The 26,533-nt window shown below is 36.4% G+C and overlaps 1 protein-coding gene across 17 annotated transcripts in view; it reads right to left on the bottom strand.

Moving 5' to 3' along the window:
• LOC105152304 (uncharacterized) overlaps nt 1-26,533 on the bottom strand; it is a 327,635-nt gene that overhangs the window by 232,022 nt on the left and 69,080 nt on the right. For 8 of the 17 annotated variants that reach the window (XM_087407724.1, XM_087407730.1, XM_087407727.1 and 5 more), the window contains exons 1-2: nt 21,626-22,813; nt 5,826-11,425 (exon numbers count right to left, since the gene is read on the bottom strand). In XM_087407724.1, the coding sequence (XP_087263850.1) occupies nt 5,826-11,388 (5,563 nt within the window). In that variant the 5' untranslated portion in view covers nt 11,389-11,425; nt 21,626-22,813. Of the gene's footprint in view, nt 1-5,825; nt 11,426-21,625; nt 22,825-26,533 lie in introns of those variants that run through there. The other 9 variants (XM_087407737.1, XM_087407739.1, XM_087407740.1 and 6 more) reach the window with 4 other exon arrangements.

Genomic DNA, 26,533 nt, shown 5'->3' with positions numbered 1-26,533 from the left:
TTATATTTATAGTTTTATATATTATAAAACTTACGTTCTTGAAAACGATTATAAAAAATTATAGATTTAAAAATACAGAATTATAAATGTGAAACTATAAAAATACTAAATTATTTTTGTAGTTTTTGTCGCTGTAATGTTAGTAATTTTATAATTCTGTAAGTCTATTTTTTATAACTCTATATTTTGAGTTCTGTAACTTTATAGTTGCTTTCGAGGATAATCAAATATTCATTTTTATATATAGAATTATAAATATAATCATTATTAAACATATAGCATGATAATTATAATACTATTATGGAGCTCCTAACTATAATTATTTTAGTACGCATTATGATAAAAATACTAACCACTTTATTAGAAAGTAATTTTATATTTTACATAAATAATTAAAAATTAAAAATCTATTACTACCTACCTCATCTCTAAGGAATCATACTGTTGGTAATTACTGATTACTGCAACTTCATCAAATATCTGAGATCACGATCACAAAAGAGAAATACAAAGGATAATTATCGCGCAAATGTTATAACACGTTCGTGCCAATATAACAGCGTCATGATTATAAGAGATTATTTCATCGATAACAATGTACCCTCTATACATAACTGTACCATTCATAGATATCGAAAACTTTCCAAAGGATTATATCAAACAGAGAGAACGTAAGTCGAAGATAGCCGCTACATGCTATTCCACATGCGGACGGTGACCGCACCGAGGTCAAGGCACTCGGCAGTTCACCATATTGCTGCCTGCATCAGCCAGCACGGACACTACCGGCTAGAGTCCCGTTCTCCATTTTCTTCCAAGGATATTCGAAACTATTAATCGATACGATGCGCAAATACAATTGTCACAGAAGACGACGGGTATTGCCCGCACCTTTCGTTCGCACCTTAACAATCCCCGACTTAATGAATGAGCACGAAGTATCGTGTATCGAGTGACTTCCCTCGTGTCAAAGAAATTGATAGTAACGATCGGAAAGCAATGAGCAGGAATCGAGCTGCACATTGCTCCGCACTGTGCCGCAACGGGACCACAATCAAGATGGTCGGCACAACATTTTACCGGTTATCGTCACGATTGAGTGATGACGTCGACGATGACGACGGATCCGGGCAGCGGTCCCTTACGTTTGCGAGTATCACGGTCGGTGATCCGCTTCAAAGGGGGGACGAACTTGAAAGACAAGATACACCACCACGACCAACTACGACCACCACCTACACGTCGTTTCACGGGACGCGGTAACGAGATGCAGGACGTAGCGGCTGCGGCGGCGGCAGCAGCACTAGCACCACCACTACCACCCGGCGAGGGTTGTACTCTCGGGGAACCCGGCGGTTTCCTCCCTCAAGATATATCAGCCGGAGACTGTGTCTCCACGGCTTGCCTACGAGACGAGTGGCGCGTATACTTCTCGTCCGCGACGACTCTCGACTCGCGACGAAGGTCGCGATCGATCAGTACTTTTCGAAAAAGACGCTCGCATGCGGGAGGGGCGAGTGTGAGAAACGATGGGATACAAATCACCACCACCACCACCATCACCACCACCACCACCACCACCACCACCACCACCACCACCACCACCACCACCACCACCACTACTACCACCACCACCACTACACCACCGTGCCGGCTACACGTCGTTTCACACGTCGGTGCACCTGCAGCAACAACAGCAGTGGCAGCACCATCAGAGAGGAAAACGATACGTCGCTGGGACGCCCGGAAAGTCCCGGCTACACCACCCCCCGTCCCTCCCATTTACTACCCTTCCCGACGTCTTCCTCTCTCCTTCTATCTTCCCTTCGAGTGACGTCACGGGAATGGAGTCGGGGATCGATCCCAAACGCCCACCTCTAGACCCGCATTCTCTCTATTCTGAACAGTACTGACCGGATAGAAAACATTCGACCGTTCCCTCGACGATCTCCAGCGACCTCCTCTCCGCACCCCGGATGTATGTACGCAGCCGGTGACACGCACCGCGCAACGGAAGGGCGTAATTCCTCGCCGGATGGAGTGCACTGGCAAACTCGCGGTTGCAACGCGAGCCCGCGAAGGGATGAAGCGATGCGCGGGAAAATGAAACGAGAATAGATGAAGGGAGGAAATATATTGAGAAACAATTTCACAGGAGATATTTTCGCGCTTGAACTATAATTCTTTTGAATTTTTCTTTTGAATAAAGAAATATTATTAAACTTTCTATGTTAGAAGAGAATTATTTTTTGATGATAAAAGATACACACAGAAATTTTATTAGACACCAGGATCTAGCCTCGATCGAATTTAGCGCTTCTTTATTTATTGATTGAACATTTTGTTCTAATTAAATGGTTTTTTTCTAACTATAAATGTTCAAATGTATTTTTTAAATAGCTTCTAAAATCAAAACTGTATCTAATTGAATCAATATATATCAGATTATATATTGAAATCTGTCAAACTAGTTGGATAGTGTCACAGTCGTAATGGGAACTTTCGCGTCAATCTATGAAATATGTCAATAATTCAAGGAAAAAATAGATAATATAACAATTGTTCAAATTTTAAAAATAGACAATATAACAATTGTTTTTTTCTTTTGAGAAGTGTTAATTCTATATGTCAATATAAAGAATAGCCCCATGACAATACGTTGTATCGTTTAATCGTTAATCTGACTAATGTCCGTTTCTATCATGAATATAATTTTATTTTAATCACGATTCAACTAACTCTTCATCTTTTTTCTAGTCTTGAAAATTAGATTAGATTAAAAAACCGAGATTAAAATTCACTAATAAAAACGGGCATAATAGAAATATTGCGCAAAGGTTAATTTCACTTCTGCGAGATCAATTATCCATTGTAAGCACGGATATGCGCACACATAAGGACGTAATTAATGAGGGGAATAAAACTAGTATGCCAGACAGCTAGATCGTTGTTTTGTCTCCGTTATGAGGCCGGGATGCGTTGGCATGACTCTCAATTCCAAACATCGAACATTCAAATCTGCAAGTGCGGGTCGGTTAATCTGCATAGATATTGCGCCGTGCAACGCGCGCGTGAAAATTCGGCAAACTATTATTCCACTTCCCCATCAAGAATTCTTTTGTCCCCGGAAATCGCTTGTGCCAGTTCGGCGTTCAAGTGGCATTAAAGGAAGGATAATGTCCTCGCCTGTCGTCTTTTGATCTCCGATTTTTCGTCGCTTCGTCTCGAAGAGCGAAACTAACGTCAGTATGCGGATTGAGAGTAAAAGGAAGAGAAAATCTCGCGCGTGCTCGTCCTTTCGAGAGAAGACTAAAAAGAGATGCTAAAAGAACTCAATCATCGTCCCTCTGATCTCTGCCTGTCATTTGATGGTGAGATAATGAAAAGAGCATTGAACCCGCCCGGTTATATGAAGCTGTACGATTCTCAAAGCTATAAAATTCTAATGCAAACAAGGCAACATTGTGAATCTTACATAAATGACCGTAAAGGTGCTTGAAATTGGAGTTGAAATAAATAGAGACTGAGTCTTTCTCTCATATTTTGCAACATTTTGTTTTCTTATGCAGCAATTTTTCTTCCCCAGTGTCCTCATTTACAAAGTAAAAGATACTCTCGGGGCAACAACTGTATGCAGCTGTTATAAAATTTATCAAACAATTTAGAAACATGTGTGGACAAATTACTCTATTAATTAATTAAGAGAGCACAAACACTCATATATGTAATATAATATGTTACATTGTGTTAAAAATATATTATGTATGAAATTTCAAATAAACGAGCAATTCAATTACATAAAAAAATTAGAAATTGTAAAAACTAGAATTTAAAAAAAAATTTTTTTTCACGTAGAGTGTACAAACTTGTAATTTTACCTCAATATAACATTAATTGTAACATTATACGTCTCGTGTGACGGAACATTATTATCGATAACGTGTTTTACAACGAAGCTCTCTTCCGTGTAGGCGATTCGATGCATCTTACGACCGGAAGAGCGTGGGAGTACAAAAGTGCATTGGTCGGCGAAGCGACGTCTTACGCATCGGGTGAACAGTTTACCGGGATGTAATGTCAGTGACCTTATCTACTGCAGCCTAAACGAGCGATTAATTGCCCTGTTCGCCGTGCGGAAAGATATACCATCTAGAGGCGTGATTCTGCTCACTAATAGTTTAAGATAATATTACTCTTATACTTTAAATGTCTGAAATTATGTCAGACATTGAGAGACGCAATATTTCTCTCTAAATAAAAATTAAGAAAGAAAAACACTGTGAACTGTGTCAAAAGTGTATGTCGATCTAATACAGCAACAGAAAAATATCATCTATTTTCTTTGTTTTCTCTCATTATTGAAACAATATATATTTTTAAAATTGATTTTGCAATTATCTTTATATAAACCTGCTTATTTTTATTATATAACTTTAGTTTTAATCTGAAGTCTGAAATATACATCGCTCCTTAATAAGGTAAAAAAATTCTTTTAAGGAATATAAATATAAAAATATAAAATATAAAATAAATGTACATAAATATGTATATAGATTGCACTCTTGAAAAAATGATGAATTTAATTAAAGATTCAGAACGAAGAAATTATTTACGAAAAACTCTTTAAACAGTATCAATTTAATATAGTGAACAAAAATAAATATAAATGAGTTTTCGAACAAGAAACGAGAATAAGATAATCGCACTGGATACATTAAAATGCGGCCTTTGAAGAGCGATGTAAATTTCGAATAAAGGAAGTGTTAGAGACCAAAAGCGCATTTGCGTAGTGACGAAGGATCGAGCGTCATTTCAAGTGCCGAAGTAACCACATCGCGGTTAATCTTAAAATTCAGCCAGCCAATGAAGTTATCTTTGGTTTACCGCGCGCTGCTTGCACAGCTTCAAACGATTTAGCAAGAGATCGACTAAATAGACAAATAAGTAAACGGAAGAAGGAGTTTAGGTAATCGCGAGACCAAAATCGGATATTTATAAATACATTTATATGCAAAAGAGAGATTCCGCGGCAATTCCACGGAAAACGGCAAATCCACGTAAGACCCTCGAGTCTATTAGTACCCTACTATCTACGGATTTGAAGAAGTACAGTGAAGGGTGCAACGTTTCTCCCATTACCCCTTCTGTTGGTACGAACGTGCCTCAACGCGATGCACCCGTCTTCGCGTCTTAAGAGGCTCATTCGAATGCACGATCATACACAGTCATGTCGTACGGTACGTGCATATCGTCTACACCGAATTACAAACTGCAAAGCACGCCTTTGCACCCGGGATTATTTGATGAAAAAGCATCCGCGCTTATTCTCGCGACTTCCCGCCGATTCAGCAGAACGAATAAATGCAAACGATCCTTCTCTCATCTCGATGTTAAAATTCATGGCTGAATGCATGTTTCACGAGTTATTGCAGCTTAAAAAAAAATTTAATTGGCGTATTAATTACTCATTTACGGCTTTTATTCTAGATTTTTCAAAATTTTAATATTATTAAAATTAATGTTCTGCTCATTATTGTAAAATAATGTAATCATAAAATAAAGTAACTTTCACCGTAAATCGCGGTAACTTCGGCACAAATTTTGATAATGTCCGAACAACATATCAAAATTATTAATTATATTAAATTAATAATTTTATTTCTTCAAAGAAGAGAGAGAGAAAGAACTTTGAATCTTTGAATTTCGAATGTTGAAACCCTCGAAGTAAATTACCAGCTCTAGTTTTAATATGTACAATGTGGATTGATATAACGCGCGGCGCGCGCATATTTCGTGAGTATAAAATAAATCAAGATCTGACTCACCATTCTGCTTTCGCCGACAGCCGCGTTGCTCCTCACTGTTCCATCGGGCGTCGTTGCAGGCGTAATTCTTGGCATTGTTTCCACGGCGGGAGATTATTAAGGAGTCCTTAGGCAGAGGTGGCAGAGGTTTGTTAGCGTCGTACTCCTGCTCTGAGCAACTGCCATCTGAACGACACCTCGGAGACGGGCCGACAGTGCGGGCGACGTACGAAACGTCCTGAGTTCCTTCATGTCGATCTTGATGCAAAAATACCGAGTCGGTGTCTGAGGTGCTGTCCTCATTCCTGTGTCGCCTGGTGGGCGGCTCGGGTGCCGTTCCACGTTTGGTCGGCCAGTTGCCAGCCGCTAAATCCGGTCCGGCGTTCGGTTGATTAGAGAAACTGACCCTCTTGGGACCGGTGCTCCCGTACTCCACGGAATCACCCCCTATTAGGCTTCCTCTCTTAAATATAGGATGCGGTCGAGGTCTGACGTCGCCGTCGGTGCCGTCTTCCTCGTAAACCCCGCCAACTTCTGGCTTCCTTACCGGAGACGCCGTGCCAGTTCGTCCATCCGCGACAGATTTTCGGCACGTCATGTGAACACTGGTACGTTCGATGTCACCTCTGTGGAAGTGCGGGGAAGCGCTCTTCGATCTTTGCGCATCGTATCCCGCGAGATCACGTGGATTTATGACCTTCATCGACAACTCCTGACGATCCCGCAGCGCCTGTTGCGGCCTGACTATCAGCACCGGTTGATTCTGGCCCTTTTGAACTTGCATTAATAACGGTTTCCCGGTCGGGCTCACTTTGAGACGTTGCTGCGCGTTGTTCCAATAAGATCCATCCCTATGAATAACGGAACCGAGCGCGTTAGAATTGAAGGTTTGATTCGGTAACGCAGGTGATATCATAGGGCTTCCATTTCTCGTCTTGTGATGCGTTTCGTACAGTCCGTCCTCCATCAAATTCTGCTCGTAGATTCGTCGCTGCTGCTCCTCATCCAGTCTCTTCAATTGCTGCCAATACACCGCCTCTCTCATCTCCGGCAGATCGATCTTCGGTGCGATCTGCCTTGGACCGGAGTTTGCCGACGAAATGGCCGACTTCCGGTGTGCTTCCAACGCCTTTTGCTGCCAGTAAAATGCTTCCAAGTGCTGCCTAGTCTCTTGCTTCGAAGGCGACAATAATCCACAATTAGGATTTTGCTGACCGCACGTCGCATCCGTAATTCGTTGAGCATATAGCTCTTGACCTTGTCTCGGTTGTTGCGGTTGATGCTGTCGTTGGCGTTGCTCGTAAATCGGTTCGCGCTGAAGCGAATTCGCGCTTACGTACATCTTATCCTGACTCGTAGTCGGCGACGACTGTCGACCTTCCAACGTAAATGCTGCCGCCGTGAGTGGAGCCTGTTGTTGCTGAATGGCATCGGGTCGCCGTTGTTGACAAATATCTTGAGCCGCATTCGACGGTTCGCGTATCGGAGATCGTGCCACTTTTTTCCCCGGCTCATTTAGCACTTGTTTGGTCTCCGAGACACACGACTGTGGACTTTGCGATGTCGAATTACGACCTTGAACCCGAGCTATTTTCTCATCGACGTCGCGGCACGGTTTAATCGAACCGTATGGATCGGGTGGCGGCAGTTGATCGTTCTCGTGTCCTTCCCTCGTCTCTGAGACCACCACGTTACTGCGAGAGGGACTCAGCTGGCCGCGTTGTCCATAAATTGGCTCGGGGCGCGAAATACTCTTTGAGAAGCCACAGGACAATGCACTTCTTTGTCCCATAGACTTCCTCATTTCTGTAGCGGGAGAAATTTGGCCACCGTACTGATTTCGCACTTCGATTGGTACGATGCCAGAAATACCGCGCGAATCCGCTATGGGAACGGGCGATTCCGCATCGCAGAGTCTAGCCTCATTTGATGGCCGAGAAATTCGAGACTGGAAGATGACATCTCGTTTGGGCGAAGCTATCAAGATTTGATCGTCTGGTTGTGACCTTCTGACTCGAAATCCCACCGGAGATGTTGCTACTGTCACGCCAAGTTTCGACGATGATACGTTCTGAATGGACGATCTCTCAGCTGAATTGCTCGCTAATGAGTCGCTCTTCAAACTTATATCGGTAGTCTCGTAACTCTTTAAACAATCTTCCCGCGATTTCTCGATTTCTCGTTTCGATTCCATTCGCGTATTTTCGTTATCCTCGCAATATTGAAAAGAACAATTCTTCGAGGGCGATTGTTGATTTGGTGAACATTTTTGTTCAAAGTCATCTTTCTTCTCCGGTGAATTCTGCATTATACAATTTGATATTTCCGCAAAATGTTCATCATGACACGGTGACGACGGAGTCTCATCATAAAGGTGTTCTCCAATGTAATTATTGGATGGCTCAGAAACGGTTTGACCTTCGTTTTCGTAAATCCTATCACGCGCATCTTCGAAAAGCGGTCGATCGGCAGGTGAAGCTCGAGCGCTGCTACGAGGCGAGTTCAAGTAATACTCGCCGCTTTTCGAGCTGGAAGGCGAAAACTCGCTCTTCTGACTCGAGTTAGGTGTACAACTCGAGTCGGCATAATCACCGGACTTCTGGCTGGAACCGGACGACGGATACTTCGGAGTTCTCCCGACCAACGGCGCTTTCTGATTTTGATTTACGATCGGTTGCCGAGTAATTTTAACTTGCGCGGGAACCGACTGCGGTGGACTGTGAATCAGACTCGCCTCGAGATTCCTGCCGTTCTGATAAAGTCCGGATTGACTTCGGTAACTCACGTTGTCGGTCACGTCCAAACTACTAAGATTTTCACGTAACTGATCAACATCGTCCTGGTAATTTTCATAATTCGACAGCTCGAGCCGTGATTGCGGAATCTCGGGTAGCGGCCTATCGACAGGGTGAATAGCTCGTGACCGTATGTAGTACCGTTCACCGGGCGGCGCCGAGATTCGGCCGGAAGCGCCGTGATTCCTCTGGAAGAGGTAAGTACGCGCGCCTTGATTTGATTCTTGCAGACTGTGCTTGCGCTCCAGATGGCCGTATCGCCGGCTGTCATGCTGCTCGCGTCTCTGTCTCTGCTCGTACTTCCTAATGTCGGGCGAGATGCCGAACTGTCCGCTTCGCTCCAGCCATCTATCGTCCGGTGCAATCGAGCTGAGACTGGAGTTAGCGGTATACGACCTTGGCTCTCTAGAACCTCTGGTTCTCTCGCGAAGAAGTCGCGTATCGTCCGTCTGCAGAAAGTGATCGGGCGTACTGGTGATTGGCCCCTGTTCGGGAAACAATTCACGCTTGATCTCGTCCAATCTCTCCTCAATAATAGAACCGTTTAGGCTGTTATCCAGTTTAACGTTTCTCTTGATGTCCTCGTTCAGATTCATCGTATCCGGCGACCTCGTGTAATTTCCATTCTGCTGATAACGAGCGAAATGTCGCTCATCATATCTCCTTCGCTCCTTCTGCTCCTTCTTCTTGTAATCCTTTCGAGAATCCTTCGGAGAGAAGATAGCCGGTAAGAGACGCCGAAAGCCGAGCTTCTTCTTTTGCTTCTCCTCTTTCTTCACCTTGGACGATCCCGCTTCCATCGCAAATTCCTTTATAAGATTTGCGTAACCGTCGCTATCGCGACTTCGGACGACGAAGATCGTCGGATCAATGGATTCCTTCGAATTAATCACCGTAAAAGAATTGGAAGATTTATTGTTTCTCTTTTCGGTTAAAATATTCTTCCCATCGGTAAGAAGTATCTCCTCGTTTCTTATTTCTTCGATATTCTTTTTGCAGTTATTCTTTACTTCGTTCGAATTTGGATCGTTAATAACGCTAGTTGCATCACTTCTAATATTTTCTTTCTTTAAACTTAGATCTTCGTGAATTATCGCCGTTGTCGTGAGAATTGTATCGGCTCTCTCTATTTCTTCATTCCATCGAACGTAATCCTTATCTTTCTCGCCGTCGTAAGCTCGATCAAATCCATCGATATCGTCATTATCATCTGTCTGTACTTCGTTCTCTCCATTCGCCACTTGGGCGATATCTTCATCGACTGCCTTAATTCTGTCCTCCAGACACGAATCAGAGTCGACAGTGCTCACGGTACTATTCTCAAGTATCTCCTCCGAAGTTCGTCTCTTCGACTCGTCAATCGACGTTCGCCTCTCCGTGAACTTTGCTTCCGGATGCTTCCGGTCGAAGAGCAACTGGGCGTCGCGATCCTCGACGATACTTTCACGCGAAGACACGCTGTCGAACTCCTCAATGTAAGACGATTTCGAAGATTCCGAGGAGTTTCGTTGCAAACGATTATCCAGAAAATCCCCGGACCATCTTTTCTCCACCTCCGTCACTTTCGCACTGTATTTTCGTTTCACGTCGATTTTACTCGACGGTCGTTCGTCAGTCTCGCTAGTTCTGTCGTTGTCAGACGTGTAATCGAGATCAGTTTCCAACAGCCTCTTCTCTTCAATCTTCAGCCGCTTATCCAAGTTATGCCTCTCGAGAAAATCCTTGTCAAATTCGGAACTTAATCTCTCGTTGCAGTTCGACTCCAAGATAATCGGCGGTTTCAGAACATAATTCGACTGAAGACCCAGCAACTTCTCCTTGTAGCTCTGCGCCGTACTAGCGTGAATCTTGGTGCTCAGATTTTTTTGAAGATCATCGATAGTCGCTTGACTCTTCTCCAGGCGATCCCGCACGTCTCTGTCAATTCTGGCGTCACCTTCACGGCTTTCAACGTCGTCCTGCTTCTTAATCTCATCCGATTCACATTTGCAATTCACGTTTGTAGCCTCAGACGTCTCATTGTGTTTATCGATTCCGGCGGAATTTATACCGTCACCTTCTTTATCGCCCGCAACGTCTTTCGCCTCGAAAAGTTCTTGTTCAGCTTGCTCTTGCTTAACCTCAGCCACTATCTTGTCAACAACTTTTTCCCCTTTCGACAATAAATCTTCTAAAGCTTTTGCTTTCGCGGAGGAAACCGAAGTCGCTATCAAAGATGAATTATGCTCATTTCTAGTTATAGATTTCTCCGGGGCCCTCGGCGACACCTTGTTTTTTTTTACAACCGTACTCGCCGAATTCAAACTTTCGATCACGATACTATCGATTGATGGAGTTTTAGTGAATTTAATCGGGTTGATCCTGGATTCTTCTCTCGAACTAACACCGTTGTTCTTTCGGCTCTTCGGAATAGGAAGTTTTGATTGGCTGCCCGACACGATGGTCTTAGGAATAGTATCTTTTGATTTTGATATGTTTTCCAAGAAATTTTCTCGAAATCTATCATTATTCTCCGATTTCTGTCGCTCGTTTTTCACACATTTGACAACATTCGACCTCGTCTCCGAACTCAAAGACAGTTTTCTCGAAGACTCGTTTTTCGTTAGCAATACTTCTCGCGATCCATCCGAAGATTCTAGAACAATTTTTTCGACAGTAACTTTGTCGACGGACAGAACTCTCACGTTTTCTGCGTTCGCTTCTTTTTCGTCACTCTTAAATGGATCCCGATTGTGCCGCACGTCCGTTTCCGAGATATTGCTACCGAAGACTCCCTCCTGAGATTCCATGCTGGTTTGTTGCGCACCGTTCTCCTCTTAAGAACGCCTGAAAGAGTTTCATTGTGATCTTCAGATTCGAGAAAGGTACATTTTACAAAAAAAAATAGAAACAAATTTAAAAGTAAAAGCAGGTAATAGAACTACTAAGTAAAATAGATGCTTATTTTATAAAAAAAGCATTTTTGTAATCGCCTGTCGATAATTTTCTTAATATAAACATTTATTTATTTCTAATACTCCTGAAAATAACACAAGTTTGTCTTTCCACAGGCTCAAAATAAATTCTTTAACGTTTATATTTTATAGACTCATTCAATAATATTATATAAATAATGTTATGCCGTTTCATTGTGAAATGCTTTTTTCTTTATTGATACAGAAAGATTTTGTTTGTCATATTAAGATGTGTAGGTAATAAAAATATTTCAAGAACAGAATAGAAATATATGATGTTTATATATTCTATTATTTTTTTATAAAAAACTTAATAGTTATTATTATTAATTTATTATTTAGTAATTATTTATTTAATTATTCATAATTTAATGTTTAAGACTTAATTTTTTATTATCAATGTGCATAACACACACACACACACACACACACACACAACGATGTTATTTTATTTTCTATTGTTCCATTGTAAAGAGTTCTGTATAAATTAAAAATCTGAATAATATTTATATCGGAGTAATGTTAATTTAAAAATATATACTCCATAATACCTGCTTTCACACAATTGACAGAAGATAAAACAAAAAAATTCTAAATATTTTTAAACATGAGATAACGTATAAAACTTTTGTCTTTATAAAATGAAAATAAAATACATGAAAAAGCTGAATAAGCATTTAGATGACCTACTCAGTGTTTTTACTTGAAACAGATTGCCTATCTACGATAATTTATCATCTCGCTCTAAAAAGTTTTTACACATATCACATATGTTATTACATGACTATGCAACAAATAATAATCACCATAAAGTTTTCGCTACAAAAAGATCAAGCAAAATTAGATCAAAAAAATCTGCCATTAAAAAATATAATCAAACACAAGTGGCACACCTTGTTTAATGCCATTATCTATTAACTCTGTTTAATGCCTTTTATATTCGATGTACAATTCTAGATGCCGGTATAGGCAGGGATACAGGCGTCGAGAAGGTACGGGGGAACTTAAGATAACTAGATAAATGCCTGCATGATCGTTCAAAATTTTCCCATTAGGCCATCATGACTGCGAGCTGCCGCGTCGATGTTTGACCCGGTCAAGTACGTGGTGCACGTACATGGTCATGTGCGCACCAGACGCTCGTGTATACATTCGTGGGCACGTGCCAGTGCTCCCGGATCGTACGAGTGCACCAACAAATCCCCCTTGTAGTATGGTCTAAATATGTGTACGTTTCTAAACATCGAAGCGTAAAATCTCCTCGGTTCGTAGACTTCGTTCGCGCACGGTCGACGTCTCTCTCGTTCTCCGTCTCTCGAAAGGCATCACGACGACGTAGAGTCGCAAAGTGCAACGACCGTGACGAATTTGTGGCGTTCGGGAATATACAAAGCGTCTAAAACGAGAATATACAACCGTGCACGGCTTCGAATCCCTTTTTCCTCATGATACCGTTATGCTCACTTCCGCCCGTATTTCCTACCTTGGAGTGACATAAGCGTTAAGGATGTTACACGTCGAGAGGGAGAGAAGGAGAAATACGTTTATTCACATAGGCCATAAGACCTCCAAAGACGTTATTAACCTTGTGAGGACTGGCGTTTTCTAATAAAGTAACTTATGGAAGATTTTGCTTTCTAAAAGATTCGATTCTAGCTTTCTAAAATTCAAACATCAAAAAGTAATCTGATTATCGTGAAACTCTGTTTTAAGAGATTCTTGGTATTTCTGAATGTAGGTATTTTGTGAATGTAGCTTGAAAGCATTTCAAAGGTGTAGTCATCTTCAGAGGGATTTAATGTCAAAAGATTTATAATCAGAGTTTAAATGTCAGTTTGGAAATCAATACTGACTCTGTTTACTGATTCTGTTTAGCACTGATGAGCTTCAAATAAAGCAAAACTGGAAACTTGATGTTATTTCGCAACTAAAAACTCCATAAAACCAAGTTTTGATAATGAATATAACCTTTCAATATACACTATATTATTTTGTCATGAATGCAATACACTTACACATTGTGTATAGTATATCCAACTCAACTTTAATTTAAACTTTCTTGCTTATAATTTTCATAAAAATATATAGTACAAACTCTGCTTATCTACATTCCATTTATACATGCTCAGTTACAAACATCTAAACTCATAACTGAACTCTTATTATATAACTACGGCACCATATTAATAATTCGGATAATAAGAGCTTGAACATCGCTATGACCAATAAATACCAAGTTATATGTAACATACTTATCTAATTTCTCACCCAAAAATGAAACTATAACATAATACGTGCGTTATATTAAGTTACATTATTGAGTGAGAAATTACAACTAACAAAGTACATTACACGTAACTTTGTATTTGCTGGGAACGTCAGCTTCTATTATCGGAAGTAATAAGTACTGGTAGAGAGGAAAGTTTAGTCTATCTCTATTATCCTATGCTGTTAACCTATTCAGTTATCGAAACTATCTTGTCCCTCGATAAACGAAGTTCTACTGTATTATAATTTTTTTTTTCAAAAAGACAAACGTTAAGAAATACAACAATCAAGCAAACGTATGTATCCTTAGTAGTAGAAAAAGTATTATCTTTATTAATAAAAAAAAAAGCAATAAAGTAAACAGAAATATCAATAAAATCACTTTTGGAAATAAATAAATTGAAATGAATAAATTGAATAGGCCATATCGAGTGGCATTTACGTTAAAATAAAGAAAGAAAATTCTAAAATAGTAAAACAAGACAAATTTCTTATGTGAAAGGTAACGACAGAGATAAATGGAGAGAAAAAACCGAAATAAAATTCCTCGTATATGTATAAGAAAGATACATGTATAACTATGAAAGAAGAGGCATAAAAAAATCCTTCTCGGGAAAAAATTACGGAATACTTTTACTTCGCAAAAAGGAAAAATAAAAAATCGATGAAAGAGTCGTATATGGAATCTTTTTGTCTAATATTGCGATTGTAATGCTAACCGATTGCACAGTCTGCAGTATGCCACATAATATTCATTTAATGGCGCGTTAACCTAGAAACTACGGCAATATCCAAAATGAATTACTTTTTGCTACAAACTCTCGTTACATTCCCATTTGTTGGAAGAAGGGAGATGGTCGCTATTAATCTAGCATCAATACGTTCAATATCGCATAAATCGACAACTGACAAATACAATTACTTTCTCCCTGCGACTATCGGTCGCGGATGTCTATCGCACGTATGTGAACTCTCGTATTGACCCAGAGGTCCATTAATCGCTTATGACAATCACAAATTTAACAAAACGAGAGAATAAAGTAGAATAGAATATTATATAGATTATTACATATTATTTATTACACGTTTTAATATTTCTCCTCAAATTAAGACATAATATGTAATTATAGCAACATTAATGACTGGATATATGATAAAATTTTTTTCAAGTAAGAAATAAGTAAAAGTAAATAAATTAATAAAAAAATTAAAATAATATATATATGATACATTGTATGGTTCTTATTAAAGTTATGACTAGAATAAAAATTTGTATACAATGAATAATCATAAAAGAACCCTAAACTATCCATTATTAAGTCTTAGGTCTGTGATGACTTGTCTTCACCACCTTATATTATATGTGAAAATTAAAATTTCACCGAAACCTAATTTTTCATATAATTAGTCCAAAATCTGGTTTGAATAAAAAAAAAAGAATAATGAATGAATGAATCTCTATTAACTTCCTCAGTTATTTAAAATAGAACTTTTACAAATAATCTGAAATCTAAATTACTATTATATATTAATATAAATTTTACAAAATCTAAGAGAGAGAGAGAGAAAGACAGAGAGAGAGAGAGAGAGAGAGAGAGAGAGAGAGAGAGAGAAAGAGAAAGATCTTCCTAGTATTCGTTATGCTCTAATAATTTGCTTCTTTCTGCATGCTTTTACGCCTTTCGTGCTTAAAATTAAAATGAGATTTCGCTCTTAAAGAAGGAAAGAACACGAGAGAGGATGAGAAGCTAAAGAAAAAAACGAGTTAATGTTTCAACGGCACACCTTCAAATGCATCTAATTCTGATGCAATACGTGACACTCTGAGTGATTGCATCGTACACTGACACGTTTCAGTCTGAAACCGCGCGTTTTAATAAAACTTAACATTGTTAACCGCACATTGGTGCATCGCACCGACGTTTCCCGGAAGGCGTATACAATCAACTAGCCAGGTTTCGCACATTATTCATTATGAACGCGTGGACGGTGATATGGGAAAAAATGAGTAGGGAACGAGAGAAACGTAATATTCACAGGTGAAACCAATACACCGGTGTTAACTTACTATATGATCATTTCGAAAAATATCTGCTTACTATCGCCACTGATTACGTAAATAATTCGCTAGCGTGGAATAGCGTGTGCACAATTACATATGATGCAATTGCAGGAATTACGCTCGTATGGTGACTAAGTTTTTTTTATCTAACCCAAGTGCACGATATTTTACTTATCGAATATAATAGCATACCATGTACATGTACTTTTTGATAAAAATAAAAGACAAATAAAATGTTACGTAATAACGATAAAACACGTCATGCATTAATAATGGAATAACGATATTATACGGAAAATGTTTTGCTGGAGTATCTAAATATTTAGCTAGATCTGAAAATAATTTTGTTGAACAGTTAGAATAATTATGTGGGATACTTAAGCATGACAAACAATTTATATATAATAAATAAAAGAATAATTTTGATATTCTAGCAATTTATATAAATAATTATTTTAATAAATCAAAATTATTTTCAGATCTGTATCATCTAACTAAATTTTTAGATACTTCAGTCAAACTTTTTTCGTGTATGATAATTTAATGTATCAGGTGGAATTAGAAATTTACACATTCCATATAAAAATGAATGTTATAAACATATAAATAACTCAACAAAGTCATTCCAACACAATATTTATATTTAACAGTACAATTTTATTATTTAAGTCAAAATTTTCTGATTTTAACTCAATGATTTTTTTTTTAAATTATTCCATTTTTATCAAATTAATTTTTGATCCATGTTCTAAACTACCAAATTTTTGTTTTTCAAGTACAATATAGAAGAATATGTAATTTGTCATAATTTTTTTTATTTTGCTAAAAAATGTAAGTATATAATACATTCTTAAACTGTTTCACATAAATATTTACAAATTTGACTCGCTATTTTATATAATAAAAATTTATTAGTTCAGTTTTTTCATTTAATTTTAATGTCTGTACTGTGTCATAATGAAAACAATAGCAAATGCAAACGTTTGGGAAAAGAGTTCAAGGAACTTCAAAATGTCCGCAATTATACCCACTATCTCTTTAAGGATTAATTTATATCTGCCGACGTAACTAATTTCGCAGTGTAATGACTATATGATTAATGCAAAAGAACTGAAGTCGATATATTAGCAGATAACGACGGCAAGTAGTATGCGAGAATAACGTGTAATAATGCGGAAACGCCATCGTCCTTTATCCGCATTTCGTGATCATCAGCCAGAGAACTTGAACGGTGAGCTGATGAAACGTGACAAGTCGATCGCGGTCGGGACACAGAAATAAACGGAACTGAAGAACAAAGCCGGTAATTGATAGACGTGCTTTGTTTGGCTGACGTACCGCCACTCTCGCTTAATTATCACAGTACTCGTTATCTAATTATCGTCATTAGATAGCATTCCAAGTGGGCGATTCGGAAGTGGCTCTTTGGAGTTTGCCGACCGTCGATTCACGGAGCCGCAGACTCTGATACATGAGTATCTAGAGAAGATCATCTCACATATTTATAACAGTGTATGATCCCCAAATATTTATTCTAACAAATTCTTTTCGTACATGTAGACAGATCCGATAAGAGAATTTTCCGATATGTCCGATACATCTGGGATATCAAGAACTATCCTGTATACGAAAATGTCTAACAAACACAATGCAATAAGAAGAAACTTTCAAAAATTATATTTTATTTATTTTTCATAGATTTAAATTTATTCACCAGAAAAATCGACTGTGCCTTTAAAATGCAACATTGCCGAAGGATTAAATTGTTTATCAATTTAATTTCTAATATTACAATACGTATTCCTGTTTAGGACTGTATTTCAAATAAACGACATGGACTGGAAATTGTAAAATTCAAAAATTAGGCAGGATCTGCTTTGATCGAATAAGGTCTTCACTCCTTTGGTTGTGTTATTCATATATCGGTCGATTTTGCATTTATTAGTCTTTTAAATTTATATTTTCTTCTTGCATGTATTTTGCGTTTCATAAAATTTAACGGCCGATTCCGTTATAAAATGAACCGTTTTGCATTGACATAAGTACAGCATCATATATACAAACACATTCATATAATACACATACACACATACATATTAGCGATTCCCTTCTCACGTTAGATTAAATCGGCAAAACGATGGTTAAATACAAAGGTCATAAGTTAGTTTGCACGTGTTTGAAGTACGATCCGGTCTCTCGACCGGAAAAATCGGAACTCACAGCTTGCATACGATAGCGGAATGCCCGACGAGATAGCGTCTAGTGCGCAGATAAGGAGAGAAAAAGACACTTGTTAGATTCGAGAAAAGATAGTGTTTGACCTCTTGTATTTCTCTATCATTAAAAAATATGAATTTCCCTGAGACACTATGCTAAATTGTACACATACGTAATTATTAATATAAAGATATATTTGATATAACAAAGAAAAATCTTTCTTAATTTCTTATTATTCAATACTATCTCAAAAGTCGTCATTCAATGGAACTCGGTCCCAGAAAAATACTGTTTTCCCTAGAATTGAGCAAAAAGATACTCCTTTTTTCGTTTCTTTGCCAAGCATTTTCTAGCTGCAGTGATAAATCATGTATCATAAAATCATAAATCATGTAAAATATATGATGTATTTATTAATGTAATGATATGTATTTATTTAATACATATTATAATCCTAATTATTTATTCAATTAACATATATTAATTTAATATATAATACATATTAATATAAAGATATATTTAATACAGCAAAATCTCAATTAGAAAATACAAAGGTCTATTTAAAAAATTACCAGTCATCATTCAATACGTATTAATTTGGCAGAGAAAAATACTGTTTTTGTTAGAATTACAAAAGTATCCTGCGTTTTTATCTCTATTTCAAGAATTTTCTATGCCAGTAATCATGTGCATATGTATTAATTTAATATCAAAGTGATATTAATTTAGATTTTAGAAATATGTGCAATACAACAGGAAAGTATTAATTAGAAAATACAAAAGTCTCTTTCTAAAACAATTAAAAGTCATCATTCGATGTGTATTTGTCTCGATGGGAAAAATACTATTCTAGCTAGAAATCACAAAAGGATACTGGCCTTTTGTCTCTGTGCCAAGAATTCTCTATGCCAGCCTATTCACAAGTCGAGTATTGTTCGTAGCTGTATTTACGGAAACCACAATTCTGCACTCGTATTTGCAGAAACGAATCTGATGGCGCGCGATTTCATCGCAGATGTATTTCGGTACATTTTATACAAACAAAACAAGAGAAACATACCGACGCCCGAGACTAATTATGTATTAATTGTTCGTTCGATCCTCAACGGAAACGTGTGGGTAAAATATCGGTACCGCCTACGTACGGTTTTGACGGTAAAAAGACGCAACCGTTGCAAACCGGTTTGCCCGTTTCTGCATTAAATACATCCCGATAATGATTGCAGCGTTTTATATATACGACGTTTAATAATTTGCAGCTCCAAAGAGTTCGCGGAAGTGTGATATCCTTTTTGTCTTTTCTATTCGCCTGTTCGACAATATATCGCATGTCTCGATTCGCTTGCAGATAATATGTAACAAGCGCGAATACGCGAATATGCAATGTGCTCATATAGTAAAGAGTGGTTGGCTGAAGATAACTATCAAATGTACGTCGGTTTCTTTGAACAGACAGACAGCCTCGAAGTTCCCGCGACGATAAGTTTTATAGTTATGTCGCACGTGATATTCTATGAATATAAATTATTCTGCAAGTACAAATATGCAATAACAAAAGTTTTACACCATAGTAATATTCATATAATTTTTCCTCGGAATTACTAAAATTGAATCAATTTTGCAATACTTTCAATTTAGCTTAGCTAATCAATAAGTCTGATAAGGAAGCTAATTAACATGGATTGGATTTGAATTGGATTTTTTTAATATAGTTATATTTTGGAAACTAAAGAATTACAGAAGCTTAATTAATATAATGTAATTTTATTTTTGAGAACTAAAGAGTTATAGAACTTTAAGTAAGAGTCATATCAATTGATAATTCGTTTATCGATAACGGCGTTGACGGCTCAGGTTGTCACTAGTATTGATTTGGGATTCGATTTCACAAGGTAAAAATTTTTCCTCTTAAAAGAGATATTCCAAAGTAGAAAAAGACAAACTCGTCGTCTCTTTATCCGCGAAAAGATGCAATTATCGTCGACAGATTCCTGAAGCATAGATTCTTAAAGCTTATTTCATTTAAAAATATTAAATATATTTTTGCTTTAATGAAAGTAACTCTAGAGTTTCTTTTTTTGTAAATTATAGTAATAATTTAATGAACACAAAACTTGGTGGCCTAACTTTTTTGTCACTCTGTACGTTCAAATCCAATTAGCAATTTTAGAAATGTCCACTCATAATACATAAATCGAGGAAAGTAAAAAAAAAATAATAATAAGAGCTCGCGTGTTGCAACGAATACAGTTACGTGTTATATTTGCTGACTAAATCGACCCGGATGAAAGAAACAAGAAATAGACTGATCGCAAGTAGGTATAATATATAATACGCCGTGATTCCGATAGTACGATGGATGTAAAGCTGTCAGTATGAACGGATTAACTAGCACCGCTCAATTCTCGCTAATATGATAATGAGCGTTCGTGTACAACGTCGTCGTATGTTGGAGATTTACATCGATCATTCCTATAAATTTAATCATCACCGTCACCATACCACGCCAATCTGCGATTTTACCTTGGCATTAATTACTTGATAGATACGCGATAGTCTTCGGGATGTGATCAACACTTTTGTTTTCATTCTCAATTATAAGCATTTCACACTGCCTTCGTAGTGAGATCAGTGACATCGTTATTGATACACATGGTACGAATACATGAAACAGAAGCAAGATAAGAGCAAGCACATGACTTACAGGTTGCAAAATGCAAACTTATGAGTTCTTTGTGTCGACTACTGTTTGTTGCAGTAGCTATTCGCGTGTGCATACTAAGAGAAAACTTTTTGATATTTGTAACTATAATATACATGTTACTATAATTATAATTATTACGGCTGTATGTAATAACAATAACTATAATATATATATATATATGTATAGTTCTATCAACAAACATATAGATATAATTGGTAAATGATTTATTATAATTGATCATAATTATAATTATTGTTATTATTATAAAAATGATTGAAATTACTATTAATTAATTATAATTTATATTAATCATTTTTGGGACAACTGTATAGTTGGTTAAAAAAATAACTATAAATTATAATTAAATTACAGTAAATGCAACCATTTTTATATTATAATATGATAATAACTATAAATATAATCATTTCCGTTCACCAACTATGTGTATATATACATATATATATAATGTTAGCTATATTTATTAATAGAACTTACAGTTATTATTACTAACATTATAGCAGTAATAATCATAATTATACTAACATGTTACAAAAAACTTTTTCTTTCGATGCAGCGAGATGCACACATCGTAAAAAGCCGACGAAGGTAACAATATTTACACATTTATGTTGTATTTCATGTTTCGGGATTTATTTGAAAATCAAATCATACGAGGGCGCGAAATGCGAAACAGAATTGGAATAAAAGATAACTTCTCGCGTCACGAAAGAACGAAAGGAAGCAGCTGCTGTGATTTTTGCGATTGCAATTTTCGCTAGAAAAAACTACCAAATTGTTTATGTCTTTCTAAGCGCATTTACCGAATACATATGGCTCGCCGGGAGAAACCGAGGACGCCGTTTCACCGATTTACGTATCCCTGCACGATGGATTAACACTTTATCACAAAGAAAGGAGGGGCTCTTATCGTCGTCACACCTTGAACACAAGCACACTGTCATTGCCACTGTCGCACTGTTAACAAACGGAGCGCGATTTTCCGCGGCATTTTCTTCTTCGCGTACGAGGCGGATAAAGGAGGATTTTAAACGAGGCGGAGACACGCGCGCAAACAAGAACGTTTAAATAAAACAGACGCCGGTTCTAGGAGAGGTGAGATAACACGGCTTGCTTAATGATGGAAGAAAAATTAAACAAAATTAAAGAGAGGGTGGAAATTAAGAGAACGGGGAAGAAGAGAGAGAGAGAGAGAGAGAGAAAAAGGAAGAAGAAAAGGAGGGAGTGAGACGGACGAGGTGCCAGCAACGATGTCTCTGTACTGACTGACGAGTTGTTCGTATAATATACGTAGAGTACGAGAAAGAGAGAATACTGGGGGGGAACTATAGGAACGCGAGAAAGAGCGAGACGAGGATAGGGAATAATGAAGAGAGAGAATGGACGAGAAAACTGGCCGTAAACTGGCGAGTGCAGAGAGACGGAGCCACCGCGAGTTCTCCTCTTACGCGAGCGAAGACTCGATTGTGAGCGAGCTGCGTGTTAAACGCTGATAACACGCAAGTTACAGGTATGTATGTATTTACCAATGACACATCGTCGTATCGGTGAGAAACTACAGTGATTCTCAGTTATTGATAAAAGGCCCGATGCCAATTCTTGATCAGAACTCACAGTCAATAGTGCTTCAGAGAAAGTAATAAATAGTGATTCAGTTTGACATGTGATAGAATTCTTAACAAAATGTTCGGTCCTGATTATATTCGAAGTAGAAAAGTTTACTATTTTAGAGTTATTTATTTAAATATAAAATTTATTAATATTTCATAAAATTTGCTTTTTCTATTTTTTCAAAATGAATCGCAAATAAATGAGATATAAATTGTAATCGCTAAGTTCACTTGATTTCAATATGTGTGTAATTAATGTAATTACTATATATATGAGAATAATTTGTAATTTGTCGCTATAATCAATTTAGAAATTAATCATCATAGACTCAATTCCTTTTCCATGGAAATGTTTTATAAAACAATCACATTATCATTACAATACCTCTAGTAAAAAAGTTTTCATATGTATATATATATTTGATATTTTTAAAATTTCTTTATATTAAAAAATTTTTATAAAAATTTTTCAAAGAATAATTCAAAGAAAACTTAAACTACAAATTTTATAAAATTTTCAGCATTTCTGAAAATTATTTTAATTTGTATAAAAAATAAAATTTTTTTAAAAAATTCTAAAAAAAAGAATAATTCTGAAAAATTATGTAAAAAATTTTTCATCGGAGATGTAATGTTAAACATGTGTAATTATACAATCTTTCTACATATTATAACGTATTATTTATTCAGTGAAATTAAATTGTGTATGTACATATGTTCTATAATAAATAAGACAGGAACAGACAGATACCACCTGGTAATATAGAAGACCAGTGAAAAATTCCTATTAAACTGAACAAGCAAATGGAATTTTAATTAAAGCACCTTGCGTGTGAATTGAGAATTACCACGAAGGTAGTTATCGCCAACTCGTATTATCGCGATTCTATAGAATAACGTGATTTATCTCTGATTTATGGACGACTATTCTCCACCACGGTTATTCTCATCTCTCATTCGAAAATTATATCCACAAAGACAGGGGAAAGCTCAGTTTTAGAGAACGTATTAATTCGTTTGTTCTACAAAGTTTTTTTTTTCGATTTGTGGCGATTTTCAATTTCCCAATATATCGAAGAAATAACTGAAGGATTTCCTACAAAAATCAAATAAATTCATTTTTTTTAATCTGGGTTATGGCATTAAATCGTTCTTTATCAGTAACGTCATAACGTGAACAATTTTCTTCCGGCAAGAATCAGGTAAAAACCGGAAAATATAAAAATGGATAAAATTTAATATTTACAAAAGGTTTTTGTTAAGAACGCGATTGGTAAAATTTTGTAAATAGAAAATGAAAAAATTATTTTACGTTTAAATTATATCTTAGTTTTTGGCTTTATCGTAAAATATTAATAGAATAAGTATAGGCAGTACCTAAATATATAAATTTCAGCAAGAATCAAACAAGTCCAGAGATTTTTTTTTAATATTCAAAATATTAATCAAAGTCTATTTGTTCTTATATATATTTACTACATGTCCGAAAAAAATCTTTTATAATAAAAAATCTTTTATAATATTTACAATATTTTAACATATTTATATTAGGTGTTGGAATTAATTCGTAGCGTTTTACAAGTGATGGGAAGTACTTTCATTAATGTATTTTTTAATGCTCATGTGAAATAAATAACATTCTTTCATTAAAAACGCTACGAATTAATTCCAACACCTAATATAATGTACAGCTTGAAGGTAAGAAGTTTTTTGTTTCCTGAGAACTGAACCTTTTGGACTTATTTGGATTTTGTGAAAAACCCTTCAACTAAAAATATTGGAAGCTACAAAAACGATCGCCATATATTTTGCCATACTATGACGAAAGAGTTTCACGTCTATCGCACTTTTTATCGTATAGCAAACAGAAATGATCGCGATACAACGTATGTTCTGCAAATACATGGGATAACGTGCTCGATCCATAATGTGAAGGAGAGGCATGAAACTTAAAGTTTCCTTGTGATGAACGGCCTTTCGATCTTCTGAGACCTTCTTCTTCGATCGCAAGATGTATTTCTTTTTTGTTCCGGTTTCAATCAAGCTTACGACAAAGTCTCCCGCTGTTCAACCTTCATGCATCCTGCAATTTTCATTTCTCTCATATCGAATCAAATCTTCACGATTTTCACGATTCTTAGACCCATTTCAAGATATTTATTATATTGTTTTCTCATTTTTCTGTTGGTTTTTTTCGTTTCTACTGAACAATACGTTGGTCGTGCGGTCATAATTTATTGATCAAACCTACACGGTGCATTCGAGTTGCAAGGTAAACGACTGCTTGCGCAAGAAATGTCGAGTATGCGGCCGTCGATACTGGAACACCGGTGTGTTACTTCGACTGTACGAAAAAATTCAATAGCGGAGTACCGAAGCCACGAAGATCTGAATTATGTATAATGCTATCGTCTGTGCAGCTATACAACATCAGCATTGATAAATATTTGCTCCAATCACAGTATATTTATCCATGCATCACTTTGTACCATTTATAACATTAAAGCCCATCGCCTCAAATCATCCTGTCTTCACTTTAATTAAAAAAAAAATATTACTTTAATTAACGTTAAAAGCAGATACTGCAGAGTATATTTTAAAATTTCCTTTTTAAAAAAATTGATAAGAAAGAATGTTAAATATAGATGCACACCTCAAACAAAAATTGTACCAAATTAAAATATGAAACCCAAGTGATACTATATTTTATTTTTAAAACAGTTTCTATAGAATATGTGAATCATTTCCAAACTATATTTATGCTACTATTCCAAAATAAAAGATATCAATATAATTATAAATGGGTATTTTATCATTTAACATTCCTAAAATTACTCATATATTCTTTCTGTTTTTTTTAGAGAATGTAAATAAAAAAGATAAAAGTCGCCATTTATACATATATCAGATATAGCATGTAGCTAATTTAATTTCTATTTTTTCGTATGTTTTCTATTTTATTGTTGCTCTCTCTTTCTATTAAACGTATTATTCTTCACAAAATGTATATACACTGAATATGGAATTCTGGTACAATACATTCGATTGTGCCGGTGACACAGTTCTTCAGGCTCAGGAAACATCAAGTACTCCTACTGTCGATAAACGACGGGTACTAGAAGAGAGGAAAGCGAGAGTAGTCGATAAAGTAGACACATTAAACAAGCAATAAACGAGATGTTTATTTTTTTGTCGTTTAAAAAAAAAGCTTCATCGCATCATTTTGTAAAATATCATTCATGTACAAAGCAAAATAATAAGAATAATATTATTCACATATAAAAGATATGAAAGCGCAAAATCATCAGGTTAGATATCACACTTGAAAGATTAATTGTTTGAATATAATACGATAAATTAAAACAATCTAATAGAACTGGGAATATTTGATGATAAGCTACGTCATGATAATATGCAAAGGATAGGTAAAATGACAGATAAAATGTCGCAGTAGTGATTGTTATGCATGTATCACACGTTGTTTCGTTGAACAACGATACGTGCCTAATCAATACAATATGCGATTACATTATCAGGTCATTCCATAATCTAGTTATTAATTCAACAAACGAATAAAATCGATAAACAATGAATGACGCTTTTCTTTCTAGATTATCTCATAATGTATTATAAAATTATTTAATAATTCAATACAATACAAAATTCAAATTAATATAACCACACGATAACAACTATTAATAAAATAAAGGATTGATTTTTCGACTTTTGCATTATATATTTATACACACACACACACACACACACACACACACACACACACACACACACACACACACACACACACACACACACACACACACACACACACACACCAAATTGTGAAATATATATAATCCCCCTCATATCAAAATATATTTATAATAATTGCATAATCATAATAAAATGTTCTTTTCGTGATTCATAATGCTAATCATTGAATTATTGATTTAGCAATTTCTCGTCCATGATACTCATACAATCTATTTTCTTATTTCTTCTTTTTTTTATGAAAGAGATTCATCGCTTGAAGCAACAATTTGGAGCAGGATACCCATGTCTAGACGAATGCCTCATTAACATTTATAAATTCAAAACGCGTAA

Source organism: Acromyrmex echinatior, chromosome 7 (genome assembly GCF_024713525.1).
Source record: "Acromyrmex echinatior isolate Ae372 chromosome 7, ASM2471352v2, whole genome shotgun sequence".
In the NCBI taxonomy this organism is placed as follows: domain Eukaryota; kingdom Metazoa; phylum Arthropoda; class Insecta; order Hymenoptera; family Formicidae; genus Acromyrmex; species Acromyrmex echinatior.
Note: the sequence above shows the minus strand (reverse complement) of the source record. Positions and strands in the feature narration are given on the sequence as shown.